The sequence below is a fragment of the Acromyrmex echinatior genome, chromosome 10 (genome assembly GCF_024713525.1).
Source record: "Acromyrmex echinatior isolate Ae372 chromosome 10, ASM2471352v2, whole genome shotgun sequence".
Taxonomy (NCBI): Eukaryota; Metazoa; Arthropoda; class Insecta; order Hymenoptera; family Formicidae; genus Acromyrmex; species Acromyrmex echinatior.
This window is the reverse complement of record NC_141861.1, coordinates 5,757,330-5,784,072: the sequence shown is the minus strand read 5'-3', so window position 1 is coordinate 5,784,072 and position 26,743 is coordinate 5,757,330. Positions and strand designations below refer to the sequence as shown.

The 26,743-nt window shown below is 33.4% G+C and overlaps 1 protein-coding gene across 5 annotated transcripts; it reads left to right on the top strand.

The window, feature by feature from the left end:
* Nucleotides 1-149: 149 nt before the first annotated feature.
* LOC105151367 (protein RUFY3) lies at nt 150-22,211 on the top strand. Of its 5 annotated transcripts, XM_087410418.1 has the most exons (13): nt 4,273-4,400; nt 4,750-5,430; nt 5,914-6,092; nt 6,167-6,276; nt 6,658-6,865; nt 6,976-7,139; nt 7,233-7,395; nt 7,466-7,582; nt 7,739-7,879; nt 10,291-10,388; nt 13,313-13,529; nt 14,694-14,939; nt 21,257-22,211. In XM_087410418.1, the coding sequence occupies exons 2-13, from the start codon at nt 5,067-5,069 to the stop codon at nt 21,395-21,397; spliced, it is 2,148 nt and encodes a 715-aa protein (XP_087266544.1). In that variant the 5' UTR covers nt 4,273-4,400; nt 4,750-5,066; the 3' UTR covers nt 21,398-22,211. The 5 variants fall into 5 exon arrangements, with proteins under 5 accessions (XP_011063344.1, XP_011063342.1, XP_011063345.1 ...); XM_011065042.2 differs by lacking the exons at nt 4,273-4,400; nt 4,750-5,430 and adding an exon at nt 150-381; XM_011065040.2 differs by having other exon boundaries at nt 4,271-5,430.
* Nucleotides 22,212-26,743: the final 4,532 nt, after the last annotated feature.

Genomic DNA, 26,743 nt, shown 5'->3' with positions numbered 1-26,743 from the left:
ATCTGATGTAGGCGTGAGTGTGCTGCGTGACGAGAATTCTTACCACGTGTTGGCAAAAGGAATAACGCGCGGCCTACCTCGCACTACTCGCCGCCGTAACAGAGAAATACAAATACATTTACGCGCGCGTATACGTACATGAACGTTTCTGTGTGATGAATGCGCCGTTAGTCGACAGTGGGAACGTAAACATGGCCGCAGAGAGTGGCGACGGTTTGCCAATATCCCCGTCCGAGAAATCGCTCACCGGTAGCCTCGCGTCCGACGAAAACGAAAAAAGTGTCTCACGTTCGCCATCAAGTTATTCCATACGGGAGGACAAATGGCCCGATCTCGTCGTGTCCAGACCCAGAAAACTCGATGCCTGGTGGTTGCCGAGACGTGAGTACATAGCCCGATGGTTGCATGGTCCCATGATTCGGCGCGCTTTTTAAAAGTCCGGCGCTCTCGGGCTCAGCTTGGCGCCCGCGTGTTAAGCGTGCGTGGACATACTATGCGCCCACGTGTCTCGCCATTATTATTATTTCTTCATTGACGATCGTTCTGTCAGCTAGAGACGTTGTATAAATTCTATAGATAACACGTGTTTCAATAATTACGTAATTGTCAGATACATATGACAATGAAGCTACAAGCAATTGCACTTTTCTTATTGCACGAATTATAGCGTCATTTTCCTTTTGTGTAATTATATTAAATTATAAATTTGTATGTTAGGGACAAGACTTAGTTTTTAATATATCGTGTGGTATATATTTTTATAATTTTGTATAATATGATTAAGAGTTTAAATCATGACTTTAAATAACACGCTTTAAATATTAAATTAACAACACTATATAAGTTTTTGAAGATAGAGAAAAGGAGTAAATAAAAAAATAATTTAAATAAAAAATTGATTTTTATCCTGCTTTCAAGCGTTTTCAAAATTATTTTTGAATTTCTTACAATTATTTTTTGTTAAAAGATACAAACGCTATAAAAGTTTACAAAATACCAACTGGCACTTATATGTTTTAAGAATTTCTATAATTATTTTAAATTATTTGTGCTTTTATTTGTCGTAACACGTAACACACATGCAAATTCTATCTTGTGTCTGTTTATATGTGTTGAGAGTTTTACAACAGATATTTACAAATAATATAAAAAATATATTATTGTATAAATAATATAAAATAAAATAATTGAAGTATAACGTGAAGCACCGTGCGAGATAAACTTGATCAATCGGCGGATTCGATTCTGACCTTCATCTTATATACTTCGATTTTATGAAATGTTAATTTGGAGAATTTGAAGAATATGAAAAAAAGTATGAGTAAAAATAGTAATTCATTTCGGGAATTTATATTTTATTTATTTTTTCTATATAAATTAAATTTTATATTAACAAAGACATGTAAATTGATATAAGTGGAAATCATAAATGTTCATATATTATTTAAATTATATAACACTTGCAATAAAAATCAATACTTATTTAATCAGATCCCTTTTAGTTAAGTGTGATTTTTAATTTTTATTTTATTTAATTTACAATTATATCAAAATTTATAAATCTTTCTTTATACGAAAGTATTCTTATATGTAACAAATTTAATCAAATTTATTGAATTAATGTAAAGTAATTCGAAGAAAGATGCCACAAGGGGGAAGACGCCACTTTGTTTATAATTTTTTTTATAGAAAACATGCGTTGCCATACTGTCTCGACTATACAAAAGCGTGTGGTAAACAGTTGCGCAGTTATCGGCAGAGATGAACATGTTCATACCAAAGTCGATTCGTAAAAATTATACGAAATACGAAAAGGTAGATCGTGAAACATGCTCTTTGTAATATTTGGTATGCTAATAGCTAAGGGCTGTATTTCGATGCTTAGCGTAAAATCGAGCAAATGATATACGGTTTTAATTAGTGTTCCTTGGAGGTCATGTGGATGATATACAGGGCGCGTCACTATCTGGACAAATTTTAATTTAAATTTTATATATTGTGCTATATTGTGCCTCCGCCAGAAGTTGTTATTGGCATCCGAGAAAGTCTGATGCTTCTAATAAATAGTCTCAAAATGGCTGCGGTGTTGCAACCAAGTGCGAACTATAATCGAAGAGCCGCGATCATCGAAGGCCTTTGCGCTGGGTGCTCAGCAACGGAAATAATTCGATTCTTTGGATACCCGAGATCAATCATTTATGACATTGTGGCAAAATATACGGCTTTAGAACAGTTCAACCAAGGATTCCAGTATGCCAGCGAGGAAGAGTCACTCTAAAAAACGCACCGCTAGTCATAGAAAGAGCTGATTTCGGATGACCCAGGGCAATCGTTGCGAAAATTAGTATCGATTGTTAGGTGTAAGCGAGCCAACAATGTCGAATTGCCGAGGAGAACCTTCGATACAAATCGTACACATTAAAGATACGACAGATGCTCTCTGAGGCTGTCAGGACAAGCCGAGTTGCTCGCTTCGACTCCTATTCTGGCCTCCCAACAGTCCAGATTTAAATCCCTTGGACTAGTATGTATGGAGCGTAGTTGAAAGGGTCACAAACAAATCTCGACATCCCAATGTGACATCATTAAAGACCGCTATTGAGGCAGCATTCGTCGGCATGGACAACGCTACATTACAGCGTGCGTGCGAATGCTTTAGACTGAGAATAGAGGCCATTCAAGCTAATAGGGGATATATCGAATACTTGTGCTCTACAGGGATCCCCCAAGTACCATGTAAAAGGATTTTTTTTGTAATATTTAATTTTTCATTATAAACATTTTGTTTAAAGAAATTGTTCGATTTATTCGGATTTTAATGACGCACCCTGTAGATTATAATTTGTAATATTCTTATATATGTAAAAATTGCAATTGAATATTCCTCTTACACTTGGGGATAAGATGATAGTAAATACAAAACACAAAAAATGCTGTTTAAACGAATAAAAGTATATCCAACTTACTTCCTAAAGTGTTGAAAAAAACCTGAGCTTTTTAAAAAAAAATTCAACCCACTGTTTTATGGGGGTTTTTTGGGGTTTTTGGGATTTTTTAGGGGTTTTTTTTAATAAAATTGATTATTTGATATTTTTTTCATGTAATATTTAGTTTACGTTATATTTATCATATTTTTACATCATTATTTAATTACATATTCAAATAAAATTAATTATAAATAAATTGTAAAAATATTATAGTAAATCTTATATCTTAAAACCCTTAATTATGGATTATAAATAAATAAAATATGCAAGTTTATATTGCATCACATTATTTAATTGTTTGTGACATCTTTTCCCATGGGAGATGGCATTTTACTCTATATGGAAGATGCCACTTTTGCAAAATATAACGTATCAATTTTTTTTTTAATAATATGGAACATCAAAAGTTTAATTTATTGATTTGTATGAATAAAGAAAGATTGCTAAAATATATATAATATTTTTCGTTCGTTAATTTAATAACATTAAGAAGTTATTCAAGAATAAAAGCTTAAGTGTGACATCTTCATCTCAATGACCTATCTTAATTGTATTGTAAGCTTCAGTGAACTTTTTTATCAGTATAGTACATTATTATGTATTATCAACTTCTGTATCTTTGTTTGTGCGGCGTGCGAACTTCTGCGAATTACATATCAAGTGATAATGTATTGTCGAATATAATGATCTCTTACATGTGTTCTTGACATGTGTTGTGTGTATGATTATCTATCATGTGAGTAATCACGAAAAGAAAAGAAGACTAAATATTTATGTAATACACTTGGTACGTTAATATTAATTTTAGTATTAATTTTAGATGTCTGATATTTTTAATGCTATTTCTTTTTTGTAATTAATGTGAATTGATGTGATATAAAAATTATAATGTAGAAGTTATTTATATTGTTAAACTTTCTACATAAGAAACCCGTATTTATGGCTGCTTTAATTTTACGTGACATAATGAATACATGTTAAAAATTATAGTTAAAATGAAATAATATTAAAAGATATTTTAAAGTGCTAATCATTTATATAATTATGTATATAATTATGTATATATTGATCTTTTCGAAATATCAAAATAAAATTTTGAAACATGAAAATTATCTTCTTTACTCTCGTTTTACTATTTTACTCTTCTTTGAGAATTTTTGCAAATTTTATTCTTATTGTTGCGTGCTGTTATACCGGTAAAGCAATACAGAAAAGTGATGGCAGCACCACATAGCAATACGCAGCGATACCTGTATTGATTATCGTAGATGGAGGCAAAGTCAGCGGGAAAATCAATATCCACATTTTGCCGGCGCTCTCGCTATTTTCGACGTGAAATTTTCTTCGCTCGACATCCGTACGATTTCCAAGTTGTTTCTATAAGTGCGCTGATTCCTGCACACGCGCTACTTTGTGAGCAAATAATCATATCATCGTACTACGATGTAGTCGCGTTAGTGCGCGTTTATCATTTCTTCTTCTAAGCTGAGATTGCCATCTCTTCGCTACCTGCAGATTAATTGGAGCATTGCTTTTAAAACAACATCTACTTGCCTTCAAGAAACAAGCAGTGCTGATCGAACGATAATATCTAAAGAAATATCAAGAAACAGCAATACAATTAACATATACAAATTTTTTACGTTGGTGCCAACAACGTAAAATCTGACTGCAATATATATACATATATATATATATATATATATATATATCATCATTATTATACTGGTGACTCATCCATTGCGACATATTTTTCTATCAGCTGATCGATGTAAGAAGAAGAAAATTCTCTACTGCAGCATTGAACAAATTAATATTATAAAGTAATAGATCCATAGATTAAAAAAAGATATTGGACGAACAAATCAACGCTTATTAATTCTGATTCATTCATTATTTTAATAACGAAAAAAGATCTATCACAAACAAAACGAGCTGTTTCAATCTATGGAAATTATTACTGAAGGAAATAAAAATCTGTATAAATCAATCGTCTATATAATAGTGAACGAGCGTTGAAAGATATCACATAAATCTTCAAGATCGATTGAGATAGTGACGATAGAGGAATCGTCTTCTATGCGGCAGGAATCTCTGACTGGTCTTAAATTGCGGCCGCCGGGCGATCACGGTGGTATACATCACGGCGGGGTCATGCTGGAGGAAGATATGGCTGGTGCCCAGGACACAATATATCTGTGCAATTTTCGAGTGTCGGTAGATGGCGAATGGCTCTGTTTAAAGGAACTTCAGGATGTCGAATTCTCACTCCAAGATTCAATGCAGCGGTCACCTTCACCACCGCTCGCTCTCAGTGGTATTAATCATCATCATGATCATCATCATCACCATCACCACCATCAGCAACAGCTTCCCGAACAGCGAGAGCTTCGCGATATTATGCCACCAAGTCCACCGCCATTGCAGCACGTCTCCAGCTTGTGTCTGTACTGGATGTTACTGCACTCGCCCGTTTTAATTATCAGGATACATTCAGGGATATTGAATCAGTTTTTTTTTTCACACAGCAAAATTTGATTAATTGTGTTGTGACATTTATACGGGAATAAGTTTCGCTTTTCTTGCTTATAATGGAAAAAATATTTTTTCCTCTTTATCACGCTTTATCGTGGGCGCTTTGGAATGCATTTCTTTAATAATCAAACCGTTGCAAATCTTTGCTTATTGTATTACACTTCTTTATTTATATTTTATTTATTATAAAAAGTATGAAATCATAAAATTAATGCACAAATGCTATGCAATCATTTTTACGACGCATTTTAAGTGACACATTGTGATTTTAGTTAAGGATATTTATATATTCAGGATTAGATACTTGCCGTCGAATTTGAAGTTACTTTTAACGAGGGAAATTAATTGAGATCATACTGCAAGTTAGAACACACGCATATTGTTTTTGCAGCACGAGATCCAGTCATCATCGAGAGGAGTAATCTCGTTAACATTTCGAAACTAATCGTCAAGGAGCTGATCGAAACATCCTTGAAATATGGTCGTATGCTCGATTCTGATCATATGCCATTGCAACATTTTTTCATCGTCCTTGAACATGTGCTTAGGCATGGTTTACGGCCGAAGAAGGTAAAATTTAATGCCGTTCGTGCAGACAAGGGAGTAATTTTTACAACCTGATACTAACAGGTCTCCGATTTCAGGGTCTTCTCGGACCCAAAAAGGAGCTATGGGATATTCTTCAGCTTGTAGAGAAATATTGTCCTGAAGCACAAGATATTACGTCCAGCATTCGTGATTTACCTACTGTTAGGTACTGCATATTTTTATTCTCAGAATGTGATTTATATCTATCTTGAACTTGTCCCATTAATTAACAAGATGTATAGCTTATATTTTATCTACGATAAAATGAAATATGTATGTAATATTTTATGTTAGGATTTTTTGTTAAAACGTTATCGGTACAGTTTATATTAATCAATGATGGAGCGTTTAGACTTTCTCAAAGAATTTTTCTTAGAATTTTTAAAAAAATTCTTTATTATTAAAATTATTTTTTTTATTTTTGCTTCTTTAGCAGTATAATTATATTTAATAATTTTAGAATTTAAATTAATTTAACATTTTCATCGGTTTTTTTTGTAATTATCAAGTCTGGGATATAATATTTTGAAATCGCTACCATTTTTAGGACGGCTATGGGTAGGGCGCGGGCTTGGCTGCGTATGGCATTGATGCAAAAGAAATTAGCAGATTATCTCAAAGTTCTGATAGATCACAAAGATGATATTTTGTCCGAATACTTTGAACCAGATGCTCTGATGATGAGCGAAGAGGCAATCGTAGTAATGGGTTTGTTAGTGGGCTTAAATGTGATCGATTGCAACTTCTGTGTAAAGGTCAGTTTGGATTATTGTCGCGTCTTTCACATACGTGAAAGTGTGCAAGATTGCGTTTAATTGAAGTGATAATGACATTAACTCAAGATCGATTGTAACTGTTGCGACAGGAAGAAGATCTCGATTGCCAGCAGGGCGTAATCGACTTTTCACTATATCTACGCAATAGTAATCATATACCTGGTGAATCGCCAGATGATGAACTCGAAACCGACAATATGACCACAGTGCTTGATCAAAAGAATTATATCGAAGAACTTAATCGACATTTAAAGTAAACATTTATTTCACGAATTTTAAACAAAATATTGCGCATACATACAAATATTATTATACAATTTTTTGACATTTCTTCTGTCATTTTTAGTGCAACAGTAACGAATCTCCAAGCTAAAGTAGAATCTCTGACGACAACAAATGCTCTTATGAAAGAAGATCTTGCTATTGCTAAAAATAATATTTTATCGCTTCAAGAAGAGAATAGACAATTAAAAAAAGAACTTGGTATTGAAGTTAAAGATGCAAACGAGGTATTCACGCAATCAAAATTTCGTGTTACGTACAGATTGACGTATTACTGAACGATTGATTTAATTTCAGAATGGAAAAATACCTCTTAAAATAACAGAAACGACTGCTGAAATTGAAGAACTTAGATGCAGAATAGAATCTGAAAAAAAATCACGACAAGATCTAGAGAAAGAACTAGAATTACAGGTTAATAAAAATCAGTATTGTTTTATATTTTTTTCTGTATCTTTACATGAATAGAATATTACAACTCTTAATACTTTCCTACAACGCTATAAATTTATAAAGTTAAGTAAAGAAAAATAGTGATTATGATAAGTATTTTTATCTTTTTTTATATAGATTAGCATGAAATCTGAAATGGAAGTAGCTATGAAGTTGTTAGAGAAGGATATACATGAGAAACAGGATACTATAATATCTTTAAGGCGTCAGCTGGAGGATATCAAATTAATCAACTTGGAAATGTACAAAAAGTTGCAGGTGGTGTAATTTGCAAGTCTATTCTTATATACTTTTTTAATCCCGTGATATAGTCTACTTGTACTTTATCTAATTAATTATTTTATTAAACTTTATGTAAAAAAGGAGAGAGGAGAGAGAGAGAAAGAGAGAGAAAGAGAGAGAGAGAGAGAGAGAGAGAGAGAGAGAGAGAGAGACAGAAAGAGAAAATGTGTTTATAATATGTTATAATAACTTTCTTTTAATAAATTTGTTTTATTTTAATTAGGAAATATTTAATCATTTATTTAATTACTTATAATAAAATTGTTTTTTATATATATTTTTATAAATAATATTTCTTATTAAATATATGTGATATTTAATATAGACAAGTATACTGTATCGCGGAACGTTCTTTATATAATTTACTGTTTCTAAAATTTTTAATCATAAGATTTACTCTGAAATAAGATTATTAGTTGTAGCACGGAAACAATAACCTGCTTTATATTTTTCCGCATTTTATTGATATTTTTCCTATTTATTAATATTGCAGCCTGTTAATGAATAGCTAAATTATCCTTTATGCAAAATAGGTTATTATTACATTAGCGGTATTTAGGTGCTTTTTTTATGGATGTGAGCTGACAATGATGGGAATTTTTATTTCGCCGGTATCTTTTCTTTTCGGAGAAGATTTCGGCGTAAATTCGACGTAAATTCTCCGTTTCTGGACGTGTTTCCCTTGTAGGAGTGTGAGCATGAACTGACACAGAAGGGCGAGATGGTGAGCCGTCTTCACGCGAAGACTAATCAGATCGGCAAAATCCTTAACAATCTCGAGAAGTATAATCATTTGATGAAGGATGGAGAAGGTATACGGAGCCCCACCACTCCGGGTGGCGTATCGAAATCTATTCTTAATAAGACTAACCCCACTACCCCGAGGGGTTGCCCACCCACGGAGAATGCGACCTCTCGGTCGATGGTCGATCATCAACGCTCTCTTGACGAGCAGCCGGCGACAGCCTCTAATGACAAATTGAAACAAAGTCGTTCTACCTCCGAGATTTCCATGAATAGTTCAACGACCGAGCAAGTTGCGAAAGAATAGAGACAGCCTACCCTTAAACGATTAATTTCACAGCGGATCTTGACACTTCGGATATCGCTATTCAGTGCTGCACGCGAGGCGTACATTTTTTATATGTATACCCTACAGAGTCGTGCAAAATTATTTTGCCTGATTTCCACCTGTATTTCGCGCATAGCATATTGTCGTATACACTTATTCAGTGCCACTTTCGAAGATTAATTGACGTTATGTTATCAAATGCAATAATTACTACGATAATATTTACTATGATGTAACGAAATGATTTAGCACACTTTTTTGAGGTACTGGATCGAATTGCCGATGCTTTAATCCGATAGGTTGTTACGTTTAAGACAATAATTCTTATTAAAGTCTCTATAATATTGCATTATAAAGTGGCTGCCAAAAACTTTTGACCAACATATAGTATAATTTTATGATAATTTTTGTCAATCTGTTTTTCCATTTATATATGTTAAGTTAATGAAATTCTCATTCTAATCAACTTAGGCATATGATATTTTAAATATTAGAATATATTCAAGGTATTTATAGAGCTTTATTTGTAAAGATTCTTTATCTAAGCAATAAAACTATTCATTGGCCTGCAAACTTTGAGCAGCCGCTCTATATATACATATATATATATATTCTAATATATATATATATATATATATATATTCTATATATATATATATTGCAAATATATTGACTATTTAATTAGAAAATTATGCTCGATTATTTTTTTAAATAATAATGAGTATGTGTATATATATATATATATATATATATATATATATATATACTCATATTATTATTTAAAAAAATTTTTTTAAAAATAATCGAGCATAATTTTCTAATTAACTAATTTTGATTGTGATATATGGAGCGTCTTGAAAAATTTGTCAATATATTTGCAATATTAATGTATAAAGAGAGAAAAAATAATTTTCCGTAATATGTATTGTATTTAATATAAATTATTTATTTGTTACTGTAATAAGAAACTTATTAAAAATTATAATGTAAATTTGAAATCTAAGATTTTTTAAATATATACTTTTGTTATGTATATTCTTCATCATTCATGATATTATAGACAAATGCAAGACAAATTTATTTATAAAACTATACAGATTTAAGAAATCTGGAGATTCCATTTCGTTACATCATATTTGCAAAAATATCATATATTCTACATATGACAAATTTCTTGTATCATTACATGCCTAATTATTGTGGAAATTATTTCCAATTTAATATATATCATATTGCTATTCCAGATTGACTTAGAAATTTGGGCAATCATAATTGTATATCTCTTTCGCCTGTACTCAATAAATATTTATTTCAGGAGTGCGAAGGCTCACTTAAGCATAAGACAGAACTGATTACAAAGCTGGAAGCTAAAACGCTGTCGATGAGTGAGACCATCCAGAAAATGGATGAGAAGTATGTTTATTTGTCTTTCATTAGTGTTAATTAACTTATAAGTGCAATTTAATCATGCGCATACTCGGAAATAAAAATAGCGCGTAGTCTTTAATATAATAACTACGCATAAAAAAATGTTTTGCTCTTTATTATTGGGTTTTTGTACTAAGGCGTTAACATATTTTTTGCTAAACATCTTATCTGATTAATTAACTGAAAGGTATATTGGTAAGCTAGTTTCTCGTTTCACAGGATCATGGATTTCTAATGTAGGGTTTCTATGTGATATATATAAATGAAGTGGCGGAGTTAGTTTGATCAATACTGCTTTATCTGTTGGTGCTTTAATGTCATCGTTTTTTGTACAAAAATATTATGTGTTTGTTATCAAAAATTTAGCAAAAGCTCATTTTCATTCCATTTATAAAATGGAGTAAAGATGCACGTATATTTCAGGAAACGGCCCTACATTTTTTATTGTAAATAAGTTATTTTTCCATTTCAGAATATTTTATTCTCTGTTATATTATCATTGTAATCAGCAATTTTTTTAACATGTCGAATATTTAAATTATACCAAACTTTTTTTGATGTATATTTAAAATATTTTGTTGCTCCATCTTTAATAAATCTATGTAGATTTAAAATTTAGCGCATGAAAAAGCGTAGCCTTTTCTAGTTATACAAAAGTCATTTATCATCGTAAAAATAAAAAAGGGCTAATATTTGCATTTCTTATATGCTTTAAAATTTTAGTTGAATTGATATTGTTCAACAAAATGTGACATTTGAGGTGCGTAAAGACTTTTTTTCCATCAAATTTCTCGTGTAATATTATTTACATCTGAAAAAAGTATTGAAAATGTTTTTATATTACTAAACTTATATTACTAAACTTTATATTACTAAACTTTTAGCAGGCATTATTTACGTACAAATATAGTTGTTATGAAAAAATTTTCTTATCTCAGCTGTCGTTATACAGTATTTTGGTATGCGAATAGACATACTACCAATATTTAAATGAAGCACGCACGCAAATAAATGGACAGCTCTAGCTGCAAATGATTTATTTTTTACTTAGATGTCGCAGACGCGATGATATTTAGGTAGAATAGATTAAAGACTCGCAAAGCTCTAGGATTAAATGAAATCTTATCGTCACGGGGATATTGGCAAACTTCATTCATAAATGGCTACTCTAAACAGTTATATCAATACGTAGTTGTTAATATTGACAAGACATATTTTAAAAACTTTTTGCAATATAATCGATAAATTTATATATCATCACATAATTATAATAATAAACTTTATTAATGTTGTTAAACGGGAAAAGTAATATTAACGAATATTTCATCGATTTCATTTATCATTTCTCCATACTTATGATTTTTAGATGAATAAAAATTAACTTTTCTATATGTCGATGCATTTTCGTCTGATATTATTTCTTAGGAAGATATAAATTTCTGTAAATTTCTTTGTAACTTAAAATAAAACGCTTACTCTTATTTATGATAATCGTTTTTAAGGAACTGATTCACGATCGTTCTTGTCACCGAATCATTCCTTCTTTATTCAACATTGACATATGAAATTAGCTTTACGTAAATTGTTATATTATATAACATCTGTAATCGATACACTTACACATGCAAGACATTTTTTCAAGATGATAGCGTTACTTTCTTATTGGAAGTAAAATACTTGATAGTGATTAATTAAACGTGCCATATCTATATTATTGATATACTTACGTACTTATATAAGTCTCGCGCAGTGGAAATGATAACGCACTCTGATACGTGTGCTTGTACAACACTTCGAAAATAAATTTATGACAGAAGAGAGTGTGAGTTTGTTTATCCCAGAGTCATCGCCAATTAAATTAAAATGCCACGATTGAATAAAATTTTTGTGATTTTTTAAATTGCTGAATAAAGTTTTCTCTTTTTTTTTATTGTTATATAATTATTGTTTATACGATAACATGAGGTAAGTTATATGTATTCAGCATAATAATAGTATTTTATGCATAACATACTATCAAATAAATTATATAAATTCAACAGCCTTATTGTTTTAATCAACTTATTTGTATATTAAGATTATAAAAGTATAATATACATTTTTACGTTGATGTAAATACGTGGCCAATGCAATACATACTTATGAATTCACACACACACACACACACACACACACACACACACACACACACACACTCGCACTTACATTATAATTAAACGTATAATTAAAATGTAGTATTAAATAAAATGTAAATTTTCGGAGAGAATTAACACTTGTAATATTGTTCTGATATTGATTTGATTATATTTGTAGATTTATCACTATTTGATACTTTTATTTCTTTTGTTCTATTTTTTGAGATAAAAAAGGAAATGATAGGATTTTACCATTTTATGTGAGTTTGTATTAATTTTTTCTTATTTTTTTTGTAATACTGTCGTAAAACAGTTCCTTAAATACATTTTGAGAATACACTTTCATTTGTGTATAATATATTTACACGATATGTATAATATAATTCTTAATTAAATAATAAATACGTTTTTTTTTTATTTAAGTTTAATTCAACAAATCATAATACAAATACAATTATTATCTTATTTTTTACTGATAAGAAGGCATAAATAATGAATCACAATTTAAAAATCATTTCTTGACAATAAATATGATATATGAGACTATTCATATCATTCAATTTTTTAATAAGTTTTTTTTAATAAACGAACAGGGTCTTCATCTAGATATAACCATCACACGTCATTATACTTATTTTAAAATCCCGAGTTAATCCTGGAGCGAGATACGAGTTAAAGATTGTTGAACCAATTGAATAAAATAGCTTCGAGCGGTGTAGACACGAGTTTTTATAAAACTTCGACGTTTAAGTACCACCGATTTGACTTAATCAGGTGCAAGGAGATGGATGGTGTCAGATCGGGGGCAGAGGAGAAGGTGAGGATTCTGGGTGCCGAGGCTGCAGAGCGGGAAGCGCGGACGAATGGGGTCGAGAGGGAATTGCAACTTGAGCGCGAGTGGAGAACCTCCTTACAGGAAACATCGATCTGTAACACGGAGAAGATCTCTCAATTACATCAGGAAATCGATCAGCTGAAACGGGTGTCCGAGGTACGTATCCACGTGCGATCTGTATTGCCTTTTAAGCGTACCCGCGGCGAATAAATCTCACGATATCGCCATTATCGTCGTGCCGAACTCGTAAGTTCAGACAACGGTGAGCTTCACGGAACTGCGATCCGATCTTTCTATTTAAATCTCATCCCCGAAACCTGGATTATAAGCCCGTACCTAATTCAATCGGCACACTGGAACGGAGATTTATCCGCCTTTCGATAATAGAACCGACAGTAAGTGCGACGGCGCGGCGCTGTCGTCCTGGAATAGATTAATGAAATTTATTTCAACTACTGAATTTTCATTTCTACAGATTCTTAAAGTATCACGGGTTATTTGACAGTTCTATGATAAAAAAATAAGTTAATTTTCTCTGTCTCTTTCTAATTCGAACGTAAGACAGTAACATTCATTGGGTATATATTTAATTATAATGATCATAGTTAATATATGGAATATAAAATTATAATAGGTATTCTCAGTGACGTTGAATACAAAATTGTAAAGAAGTCACAGTGCGCTAAGCTGTTGTAAAATTTTCCCGGATATGAAACATACAAAAACATATTCCTTTGTTATTTCTTTGTAACATATAAGAATAATTAAAATGAATTTGAAAAGGATCGACAAGCAATCTGTGCGTAGTTTGTTTAAATTGGAAATTGTAAAATTTACATAAAAATATTGTTAGGAATAAGATCCCTTTGATCGAATATAAAAACATAGTAAAGAGGAACAAAATTTATTTAAATTTTGCGTGCACATTTCGAACATCGATTCAAATAGATATCATCGAAGATACGTACTAGAAAAGAACAGTTTTACTGAAATATTAAAAAAATTAACTAGATATATATAAATCTGAAAATAACTGGTTGGATCATTAAAATAAGTAGGGCGCTTAAATTGGTTACTAGAATTGCTAGAATATTAAAACTTTTTGCACTATTGTCATTAATGTTCATACATTTTATAATTATTTGCTAATGCATTGAAATTATTTAAATCTGTATCTAGCTAAATTTTTACTTTAGTAAAATAATTTTTTTTTATATTTTTACATCCATATATTCAACTCCCATTTTAGCAGCGAATCGATTTATACTTCGCGACAATGAATATATACTTGCTAGATAATCACAATTATGGTTGTTCCAGAGATACTTGACGCTGCAGGAAGAGTATTACGCCCTAAAGGAGGTGTGCGGTGAGCAGGAACGAACTCTAGAGGAACTTGGGGGACAATTGAGCACTGCCAAATTAGCGGCCGCCGAATTGCGCGAAGCCGCTGACAATGCTCAGCAGCAGTCGGCACTGCAAGAGGGTTTGGTAACCTGGGCAAATGATCGGATGGTCACCCAATGCAAGGGATGCAGTCGTGAGTTCAACATGACTCGTCGTAAGGTAATCAAACTTTTTAATTGCTCTCACGCTTTCGTAACTCTCTCTCTATCTTACTCCCTCTCACTCTTTTTCTCTCTTTCTCCTTTTCTCTTTCTGTCTCCCTCTAACTTTTCGCTCCAACTCTCGATTTCTCCGGCTTCTTCGTTGAAATCGTTTTCGCCTCTCTCTCTCCTCGCCTTCCTCTTTCGCTTAATCGATCTATTCGCAGAGACGATTCGCGCGCGCGAAGATCTCGGCTGAAAGCGCGGCATCGTACGTAATTGTTCAATTATCCCCGCCGTTCGGGAAATTACTACTTACTCTGATGCGAATTCCATCAGAGCCGTTGGACTCAATGAAGGAGACAAGGCAAAGTAAGCCCGCATTAAATGACCAGGATCGTTCGGGTCGTTACAGGGTAGTCTTGACATAACCACGAGATACACTTACCCTCGACGATCTGATGGCGCATAGGTCTAGGCGCTCGTCAGGTCGTCAGAGATCCCTCGAGATCGAAATCGCTTCTCGTGCGCAACAACTTTGATACACGACAGTCGTATTATTAGAGATAGCGGGCTATCGCGTTGCCCGAGCCGGCAATTACACTTAAAGGCTTTCGTTTACCTAACTTCCCCCTTTATTAAATCGCGATAGGCCGTAATGAGGGCCGGAATTTGTGAATAGATAAGAGCCAACTGAGGGATTACCGACTTAAACAAGTTCTCGAGCGGCAATTGTTAAGCACCTGCCGCGCGAATACGTCGGCCACGCATCCGTAACGCTTTTTAATTCGCTCATTAAAGGAGTGAGAGACGTGTCGCGTTACACGGTAAAAGCGAGCGATTTCCCGGGTCGCGCAACGAAGCTCAGAGAACTCCTTAAGCCGGTTAACTTCCATTTTTCGAGTGCAAATCACACGTGCCGGCACGACATGGGCGCTTAAAGTATTCGCGCGGAGATCTTGATCGTTCCGTTAGTTGCAGTTGCGTGCATCGATAAGAGAAGCACGCGGCGCACTAACAACGAGCAAGTGTATTCGTGCATTCGTCATACGGATAAATTCTGTAGCAGGATTTACGCGCAGTCAAGAGTTTATCGAAATTACGCAGACGTCTACTATAAATAATAGAGTTTCTTTGGAGTTGGTTGTCAACGCTAATCGCTGCGGGATAACTCGCTCGCGCAGATCTTCTAAAGAAATCGCGTGCATCTCGTTCGGTCATCAATGATTATCGTAACAATTAACCTTGCACATGTTTCAAAATAAAGTAATCCCAGGCACTTTGTATGAAGAAAACGGCTTTTGTCAAATTGGTTAAATTTTTAGTAGGTATGTGATTTATGATATAAGCTAATAAAAAATTTTAATGAACATGATTTCAGAAAAGCTCAATTTTTACGGTTAGCCCTAAATAGTTTAAAACTGTGTATTTTACAAAAATTAATTGTGTTTTTTTTACTCTAAAATTACTAATTTCTCTTTTGTATTTTTTTTAGATCTTTTCTGTAATCTTCCAATCTTCTTTCGGACCTTTTTAACAAAACAAAACCTAAAAGGGCCTAGTCTAAAAAAGAGCAACTAATAGTTTTTTAATGATCCTTATACATTATTATATCCAGATCATTAAGTAATAATCGTAAGGGTTGAGCTTTTCTGTTTTTATGTCCTTTGAGATCAGCATCATAAAAGCAACCACATATCAAAAATTTACTCAATTTAATTCTTCATAAGAAGTGCGGACTCCTTTGACTGTTGCAATTTGCAATTACTAGGAGTAAATTAAAACACCCACACAGACTTTAGTAATAGTTACCAAATGTTGAATGAAATAATTTCAATCAAATGATATAACATGATATATTTTATTTCAATAAAATGATTTTATTTTTCTAAATAAATATTTAGCAAGTATTAAATATAATAATGAATCAACCGTTTAATAATACTTACTATTAAATATTTAAAAAAGTAATATTATTTTTGGCTATAATTACATAACCGAACATTTGACTGGAATTATTTCACTGAACCTTTAGCTATTATCAGACTCTTTTTTTCAATGTACGACACTTAAAATACTAACTATTGTGAGAGTGCCAACAAAAATCCTGTCTTTAGCCTTAAGCCTGTAACTATGTTTGCAAAGCAACGTCCTTCGCTTTTTTTCAGAACGTCGAATTACATTATTTGCATCATCATTCAACATACATTCATGATTACGCGTTGTGCATGCATGGCTCGCATGCATATTCAGTCGACAATATGATAGAGACGTTGCTTGCCTCATAAAATACATTAGACCGTATTCTCTTCTTTGCTTTACGTAGCCAGCAAGGAATATACGTTGTGCTCGCGCGAGAGAGGAATGGGTTACGGGGAGAGTTGAAAGGAGGGCGTAGGAAAGGGTGGTAAGTTATTGCATAATAACAAGGCAGTGCTCGGATATCCTTGTTACTCATTTTTCGCCCGGTAGGTGTATTACCATACTGTTTAATATAGAATAGGCCACCCATGGCACGACCAGCTGTGTGGGTGGGAATTGTGCCAGTGGGCAAACTGTTCCGTTGGCAGGTGCACAACGGAAAAGCCGTGCGGGAAAAGGCGCGAAGCCTTCGAAAGGTACGGATTTGTTTGCAGGTAGAAAAAATACGAGGTGGCCGCAAGCTTTCGCGCGGGCAAAAGCGAGTAAAACAATAATTCCAGTGCGGTTGACCACGTTAAGACATATTGTAAACTCACCCCTGTTAGCTTTTTAAATGGCACGATGCCCCGCGGCATTGCCCAGTGCACGTGGTACACCGACGATTGCTTTGTACGCGCACTTGACACAGTTCCCGCGAATTGTGCGGAATTTGAATTCCGCAGCGAGATGTTAACGAGACGGTGTGCAAAACTTTTCCCGTGTATCTTACGCGTCGCTGGATGCTTTAATTTGCTTCCAGTAATTGCAAATTGCGACAGCCAAGTTTCATCTTGTAACAACATGCAAATATTTTCTAACGGATATGGTTGAGTCAATAGCTTAATGTGTGTAAAATGTATGTAGATATTTATTTGAATATGCGTATCGTGAAATTATATATTAATGTGTAAGGATAAACAATATTTCCATCGAGAAATTATTGTACGTCTTTTTCTAAGTGCACAGCAATTTTCTTTCTTTTTTATTATATATCTTATCGTATATCTATGTTTATGTCTATATTGTATTTTTATTCTATATCTATTGTTTATCTATTTCTTGCCATATACTTGATAAGAACAACTTATAAAGCATGATATAAAGCGATACGAGATTATTACGTAAAAAGAGCAATAATACTCGCAATATTGGAGCACCATAAGCGTAAGATTTTGGGGAGAGGAGGATTATTAATTTAATCACATAAACAGCAATTTTTGTGTTAATTTTTTTTGTGGATATTTTAGAGTATAGAATGTCTCCTTTTCATTCCTGATTTTAAATAAAGAAAATATTAGATTTTGTCAATTTTAATAACAATTTATTATACCAGTAAAAGGCGAGGTGTCAGCAAAATTGCTGCCATTTATTATACATTGATATATAATATACGATATAATATATTATAGTAACATCATCACTTTTAATCATAAATTTCAGGGAATTTTGAACCTCCTCCTCCCCGAATTCGCCCATTATAAGCAATATCAAGTGGTACACATGCTGAAAAGTGAACACCATTCGCTGCCATACTCGTGTTGATGTGGTAGAATGTCGTCGTAAAAGATGCCCTGGGAATGTTCGTATGTGTTGCATAAACTTGAAGCGAAGCTAAAGGACGTATCTTACGGACGATGAATATGCATATTTCAAAATCATAATTAATTTCTCTGAAATCTCTTAGAACTCTTCACACTTTGTTCCAAGTTAAGGCGAACTTTACGACGATGTAACTATCTTAATTCTCTATCACGTGGTGTCTTTAATTTTGATAAAGCTAACTGGATAAGTTTGTTTGGAATACATTAATACAATGAATACATTGGTTATGAGACCGATGAAAGCGACCACGATTACAAAAAAAAATAAAAAAAGAAAAAGAAAAATAGAATTTCCGTTCACCGTTTTATCCACGAAGATAAATAAGCGTGCAACGTCATTTGCGTCTTTTTAACTCTTAACTTTAGAGACGAAAACTCATTTCCTTGCTCGTGCGATTGCATAAAAGTGAGTTTGCCCGATGTTACGCGCTACAAAGGCGAGCGAGGTAAGCCGCGAGATGGTGTCCTCGGTTTACCAAAACTTTCGCGTCCGCGCCAAGAGTCGAGTCATCTCGCGAGGAATTTATAGATCACTACGGTCGATCATTTGCTCGACAGTATCTCTTGGATCTGATCTCTGTTTGATTTATTCGTCTTGGAAAGTATCTGTAAGTAGGTATCTATCACGGTTAAGATAAGGCGTACTTGAGGCACGCCGGTTACGGAGTTACGGGCGCCAATCTACTACGTTTCGGTCGTAAGTCATGATGACGGTTCAATAATTAACTTCGCGAGGAAATCGGTTATCGGGACGATATTATTCGGGCTCTTACTTCCCCCGGTAATAACCGGGCAACCACTCTCCCGCACCCTCACCACCCTTGCGCCAAGAGGGAACGACGATCCCACCGTCTCACTTAGGGGATTCAATTTAGATGTAAAATTTAGAATCATCGCCTCAGTTACACTTCTCTTTTGGCTTTCGGAAAATACTGTGAATACCACGAATTCTTATTATAATAGACCGTCGGTAATGGTCCGAAAATAAAGATAATAGAGAAAGGGCGCGAGTAGAGATACGAAATAAATGCAAAGATCAAAGGCGGGAATATTGCGCATTCCTCTCATTGCGACTTGCAAAATACGGATTCCTCGTGTGATTAAACGACGTTAAATTGCGCTAGTTTGGATAAGAGATAATCTATTAAAAGAAGATTCAGTTGTAATAAAATATAGACTTCTACATGTGTTATTTAACTTATAATATTTTTAATATCTTTCCTTATTTATCTTTTAGCATATCTAGAGAGACTATAAAAAGATAAATGCGATTGAGACATAATCGATAATTCTGCATAATCGATGCGATTAACACGAATTTGTTTCATCTATCTGTCCTTCTCTACACTGTTTCTCGTTTGTCACTTTCAACAGCTTTGGCAGTCAGTCCTGTTCCATACCAGTCCGTCTATACTTTAACAATCTAACGACTCTCACATGGAAATGACCTGTGCAAGAAACACCGCAAAAAAGTATTAAGCGCTCTCTTACCTGAAGTTGACGCGCGGACAATAGTATCCCTGGTGCCGAGTACAAAAAGCTCCAGCCGTTGTCCGCGTGCCAGCTTCAGGTACGGGCATGCACTTTTTTTGACCCGAACGTAACGAGCACACGTAATCCGTAACTGCGAACTACGCTACAGAGCTTTTTACTTTTCAGCGTGTAGACCTGAGGCGGGCAAACTCATCGCCATTATACGCCGCGAAGTTATGATTGGTTTGGACGTTTCGGTTGAAATCCTAAACTGTAACTACGAGATTTAAAACGTACTATATTTACATTGCCCGGAGACAGTCGAGATATCTTATGAATTATTGTCGATTTTCATCTGGAGTGAAATTAGTTAAACTCAATAGTTGAAGTTAAACGTCAGTCCATCGTTTTATCAATTAGTGCTTCTCAAGTAAAGTTGCAATATTAATTGTAAACTTAATAAAATTTGAATATATTGTAGAATATTTATTTTTTAGATCTTAAAATATGAAATTTTATATATGTTACAAATGTAACTCCATTATTAGAACGAATATAAAATCCATAGTACCGTTTTTAATATAAGTACAAATGTAAATTAATATTTATATTTTGCTGTACTAATACTCTTATTATTATAACTGATACATATTATTATAATTGATGTCAACTGATTACGTATTATTATAACTGATGTCAATTATTTATTACATAATTTCATTACTCAAATTTAAAAAAGATATAAATACCGATATTTTTACATACAAGTGAATATATAGAAATACCTAGATATTTATATTATTTATTTGAACATAAAATGAAAGGAATATGATTTTATATTTCTATTTTTATATTTATAAGTTTGATATGTAAATATGTTGCATTATAAATGAACAAATATTAATTTTTGTCAAAATATTAATTTTTGTACTACAATATAAATATATTAATATATTATATAAATATATTAATATTTTATAATATCAGCTTTATATAAATAACACAATAACCTTTTTTCTATCGATAACATTAACCATTAATATGAACTAACAGTAAGTGTTTGATATTATTTCTGTTGCAGCACCATTGTCGCAATTGCGGGAACATTTTCTGTAACGCATGCAGTGACAATACTACAGTCTTGCCAAACTCAGCGAGACCGGTACGCGTTTGTGACGAATGTTATGTATTTCTGGTTAGCCGTTACTCGGTGGTGCGTTAATATTCCGCATGCTATTGTTCTTTTCCGTAAACGAATTGCATAACAGAGTTTTCAGTTCGATGCACAGTCTCAAAAAAGATAGGAACGGAAATCCGAGAAAGCAGAACAAAGAAAGAATGAAAAGGTAACGAAATTTGTCTGCAAATGTAATCCACACATTTGTACATGCTTCTTTCTACTATACGTAATGCATAACAATGTATTATCAATTGGCCGTATGCGACGACAAACAAATCAATCTACCGTAAGCAATATTTTATTTCATGTTGAATCTTTTCTATGGAAAATAATCTCACAATTCTTTTTAGAGTAATACGAGGAATTTAGATAAATATTCAATTTATCAAATTTTGTTATGCATACTGTTCTGCGTTTCTAATATATTTTATAGTTTTATAAATAATCGCGAGATATACGATCGATAAAATTTATTTCCTCGAATATATTTTATTTTGTCACGGCGAAATGTTTGTTTCATTTTATTGCACAACAGTTACGATTATCTCACCAGCGTCATGAATGACGAGAGTCCAATGATCTGATTGATAAATATTTACGAGAATTCATAACGTTACGCACATTACTTCTAATGCGATCTAGTGCGTAATTGTATTTGTTATGCTCAACTTGAGCAGGGTAAAATTATAACAGGATGTGATTGTACTTTGAACTCCGATTTAAAGTCTCGAAACTGCAGCTTTGCTCGCGCATACTGTAGCGTCCAAAAACGCGTGCCTGTACAACGATATTTTTAAATTGTTCTATACTGTCTGAAAAGAGATATTATACGTAAATAAATGAAATGGTTTTCTAACAGGTGCACGTTATTTATTGATCCCAATTTTTTATGTTATACAAATATTATAATGAAAACATGCTTATTAAAATGCCTCGAAAGAGAAAGAAACAAAGATCCCGTTGTTGCAGTCCTTTGTAGACTGTTTATGAAAATTTTCTTTAACTGGGAGAAATTAATTAAAGACGTTCTTACAAAATCTATGTTATAAGAAAGTCTTTGACAATCTTTTGTGAGTACATTTTAATAGAAGTCTTTATGATCCAGAAAACCACAATAATTAATTAAATGTATTCGAGACTAACTCAATATAACAAACAAAAATTATAATTTTGTTCAGAAGTAATAAAGATTTTACACACTATTATTTTTTATCGTGCAAACTATACTCTAATTTCATTATAACAAATAATTCGATTAATCGGAACTCAATATTTTCATATATTCTTAAAACAATTCTCTTTACAAATAATTGGAAACGACGATATCTAATCCGCTTCTGTACTTACATTCTATTACAGTGACATCGATCCTTCAAGAAATACAATATAAAAAAAGAAACTTTCTTTTGCACGAAAGTGATTCGCAGAAAGAAAGCGTAATGTGTAAATCTAGTTGCCGAATGTAAATCCGTTTCTCAGGTGGATATGCTGATCTCTCTAATCTCTACAATGGGAACCACACGCCACTGACTCCTCCATTGCAAAAGCTCCGCTGGAAAAGCAATAAAACAGTCCGTCAGCCCGCTTCCATCGCTCGCGCCATTCTTATCCTTTTCAGACGTTAACAATGCCTACCACTACGATCCTGGACGCCACATAAACGTCCGCCAGGCGAAACCGCGCGCGTGTCCGTGAGCCTGTGTAATATCTGTACGGTACAAGTACGGTGTTAAGGGAGTTAACGGTGTCATGTTACCTGTATGCTCGCAGGTACTTACGCCGCCTGACTGCGGTAAGTTTCTGCCGGGTGGTTGTGAGCCGCGGCGGGACTGCCCCCGTAGGCCAACTTGTCGGATATCTACGACTTTCGAAAGCTCGTTAGCCGCGAGCGTGCACGCTTAAACGGTCGCTAAATTGAAATCGATCCTCGGCCGTTCCGCATCGATCGTTGCTGCCTCGACGATTGGTGCAAATATATCCGCTTCCATCTGCCCGGCATGGAGTATCTAGCCGCGATGGAGTACCTAGTACAAGGGTGCACGCGACAATTGCGCCGGAATGAGTTCGGTCACACTCATTGCAACCTGGTTTTCCGGAAATCAGAATAATCGGAAGAGGAACGGAGATAGGGGGCTCGAATGGAAGATCGAACTTTACCATTGCGATAACACTCAAATGATTGAGCACATGTATATCCCGCTGTCAGGGAAAATATAATCAAGTCGCAAATTATTTAAATTTATTGAAATTTAGATGATTTACGATATAGATTTTTAACACTTTCATTCAGAATACGTGGCGATACTTCTCATGACAGTTTGCGGAACGTGATCAAATTGCGATATTTCAGACATGACGCGTTATAAATGAAAGCAAAGCAAATATAGTCTTGTAAACAATGGGGAAGGATATTTTAGCAAAGTACTTTTGTAAACTTCAGATTGTACTGACTATTCGTTCTGAAGTGACGAATCAACGCGATCATGAGAATAAAATAATGCATTACGTTATGGAGCATTAATGATGATATGGCGTGTTTCACAAGTCGTAGCACGCGGTGCCAAGTTCATGAAGGCATAAAGTTGCTTTTACAATGAAATCACTGACGCACGCAAAGTAACTCGGTCGCACGTTCTTATATCGCATGTCTCTGTCAGAAGAATTGATTAGCTCTTCATCTTTGATATAAAGTCGACACGTAGTGATAAAGTGACGCAGCTTATAAATGTTTACTTTAAAGAATCTCGATATCCCGGATATCGAGGATTCTTAATATAAACATCCAAATATTTTGAATGATGACGTTATAAGAAAGAATATACATACATATATACTTTATTATGTATATATATATATATGTATGTACATTAATTATTCTTTCGTCCTACGCGCGTCCGTAAAATGACTTTTTCCATGCGAAAATTACTGCGCGCAAATTACGTTATGGATGAAATTCCCATCGAGTACTCGCGCAACATCAAATTGAAAATTTCAATCTTGTTAGACTCACGAATGACATATTTTCTCAAGCCACGTTCGAGAGAAACAGAAGAAAGAGTTTCTCGGAGCGTTCTCGCCAGATCCGTACCTACGGGAATCGCATGCATGTAATAAGCGAAAACAATTGTACGTAATGGTGCTGAACCGGAGGTGCGATTCCATCAAGTGGCACGCGTGCTCGAAATAGTATCCGCGGCGAGCATGAATTATCACGCGAGCCACTTCCATCGTGATTCTTCGAGGGATAAATCGTTGATAGGGATTGCACTGCTACGCTCTCCATGCCGCAAGGTGTCCTGCCCGATTTCGATGTTTATTTACTATTTAGCGCTTGTTGATCCATTTCTCGTGTAGATAAAATACTATCGCGTGTATCGGAACTTGCAGCTACATACAATCATGCAAAAACAAAAATTTTCTGCCACGATCGAACGTATGGGAACTCCGTGAGGAGATTTTTGCTGCATGAGCGTGCATCGCGAACCGACCCGGCAAAAATGGTGACAAAAAAACTATATGGACATGAAAAAAAAGCAATATTGCGTACGATCACGCTACGGGTGGTAAAGTGAACAATTCGCTGATGCACCGAAGCGTAGAAAGTTACGAGAAGCAGCGAAAACAAATGATTGTTTTCCGTAACAGTGCGCCGATAAACTGCTTTGTACGTCATCAATCGTTGCTTTGTAGTCTTTTTGATAGTACATTCGGAGTTTTCTAACGATTTCTTAATTCGCCGTAGATAACATCGTGTAGGGGAAATCCGAGAAATTGCAAACATGGAATACGCAAATGATATGAAATATTATTGCAGAACATTAAAGTAGTGATAACCTCTTATTTTTCAGTGACAATCTGATATACGTTTAATGATGTACTGTAACACGTAAACACATATGCTCTTTTGAATGAATATCATTATATGTTTTCGATAAGTTTATGTAGAGAAGGAATTACAAATGTAAGCGAAAGTTAAATAAAACTGATTATTTATCAATAATAAGTCTTTATGTAAAAAATATTTGACTTTAAACTACGATTATTAACATCTGTGTATTATTAATATAAATTGTAATTTTAAACAAAAAATAAAACTGATTCAGCATTGCCTCGTGTGACGCATCGCAATTCCGAATAATAAAAATGTTGTTCTTTTATTTGAAATTATCGTTTATATTGATGATAAAAATGAGATATATAAATTTATTATTTAAATTCAAATAACTGTATCCTTTGAAGTATCTTTTAAATGAAGACTTCTACCATTTGATAAATAATTATCGTCGGCTTTATTTAACTTTTCTCTTAGGTATTCACAGAGAATTCTCTCATTCTCCCTTAAATGATAGACCTATTTCAAACACAGTCTGTTGAATGTTTGAAGTTAAAAGTCGCTATCACTAGGCTAACAGAAATAGCTCATTTGTCGGTTTTCCAATAACTGTCAACGGTCATTGGTAATTAAAAATAGAGGATATATATACATCCGGTGAAAATGGTAATACTTCATAATTCTGAAATATACAAATGTACCTGAAGGTTCTTAATTAATTAAAATTTAATAAACGTATTGAAAGCGATAATTAAAATCTGACATGGAATGAATTTATTTATATTTAAAATGTTTTAAAATTCATCTGTACTAAATAAGAAGCAGATGCAGAACGAAATAAGATCGTTAGAATGATTACAAGGCAAAAGTAATTACCTGCAAACTCGCTTTTTCTCAGCTTTTTTGATAGGCTTCTTCGTTAATCAGAGTAGATTTAAAATTAGACAAGTTTTGTTCCTTAAGTATGTCTTTATACAAATTAGAAAAAAATAAATTTGATATTAATCACAAACTAATAGTCTTAATTAATTTATTAATAGTTAAAAAATCTATTTTGTAAAAAAAGAGAGATAATTTATTAATTCTTAATTTATAAGGAAAAAACGGTAGAGAGACAAATAAAATTTTAACTCTAGCTGCATTTAGAATTAATTTTAAGTATTTAAATAAACTAATATTAAGTATTTGAACTAATATTAAGTATTTAAATAATTTTATTTAAAAAGATCGTTTAAATTTTTTCTATGAAACAGTCTCGTAAGAATCAACTGATATAGAATATATGTTTATACGAAATGTTTCTATCTTTTATTTTATTAGTTCGTCAATTAATTTGTCTTCTGAAAACAAGAGGCTCAACTGTGTCGCTTTGAAATGCGTGAACAAATCTTTTCGAAATTTTTAGATTACGATAATAAAAATATTCTCAATATGCATGTATATTTCAGAAAAAGATATGCCGATGTTTCTGATTTGAGAAAGTCTCAATACCTTCCAAAGTTTTTGAAGAAAATAATAACGAGATCATGCTTCTTGCGTTCGATGGATCCCGTGTA

What these genes read in the sequence shown, in the direction of transcription:
- LOC105151367 (XM_011065040.2), top strand. Translation starts at nt 5,067, where the DNA reads ATGCGGCAGGAATCTCTGACTGGTCTTAAATTGCGGCCGCCGGGCGAT. An exon ending in ATTGCAACTTCTGTGTAAAG is followed by an intron (nt 6,866 to 6,975) that starts GTCAGTTTGGAT and finishes CTGTTGCGACAG; the next exon opens with GAAGAAGATCTCGATTGCCA. An exon ending in AGAAAGAACTAGAATTACAG is followed by an intron (nt 7,583 to 7,738) that starts GTTAATAAAAAT and finishes TTTTTTATATAG; the next exon opens with ATTAGCATGAAATCTGAAAT.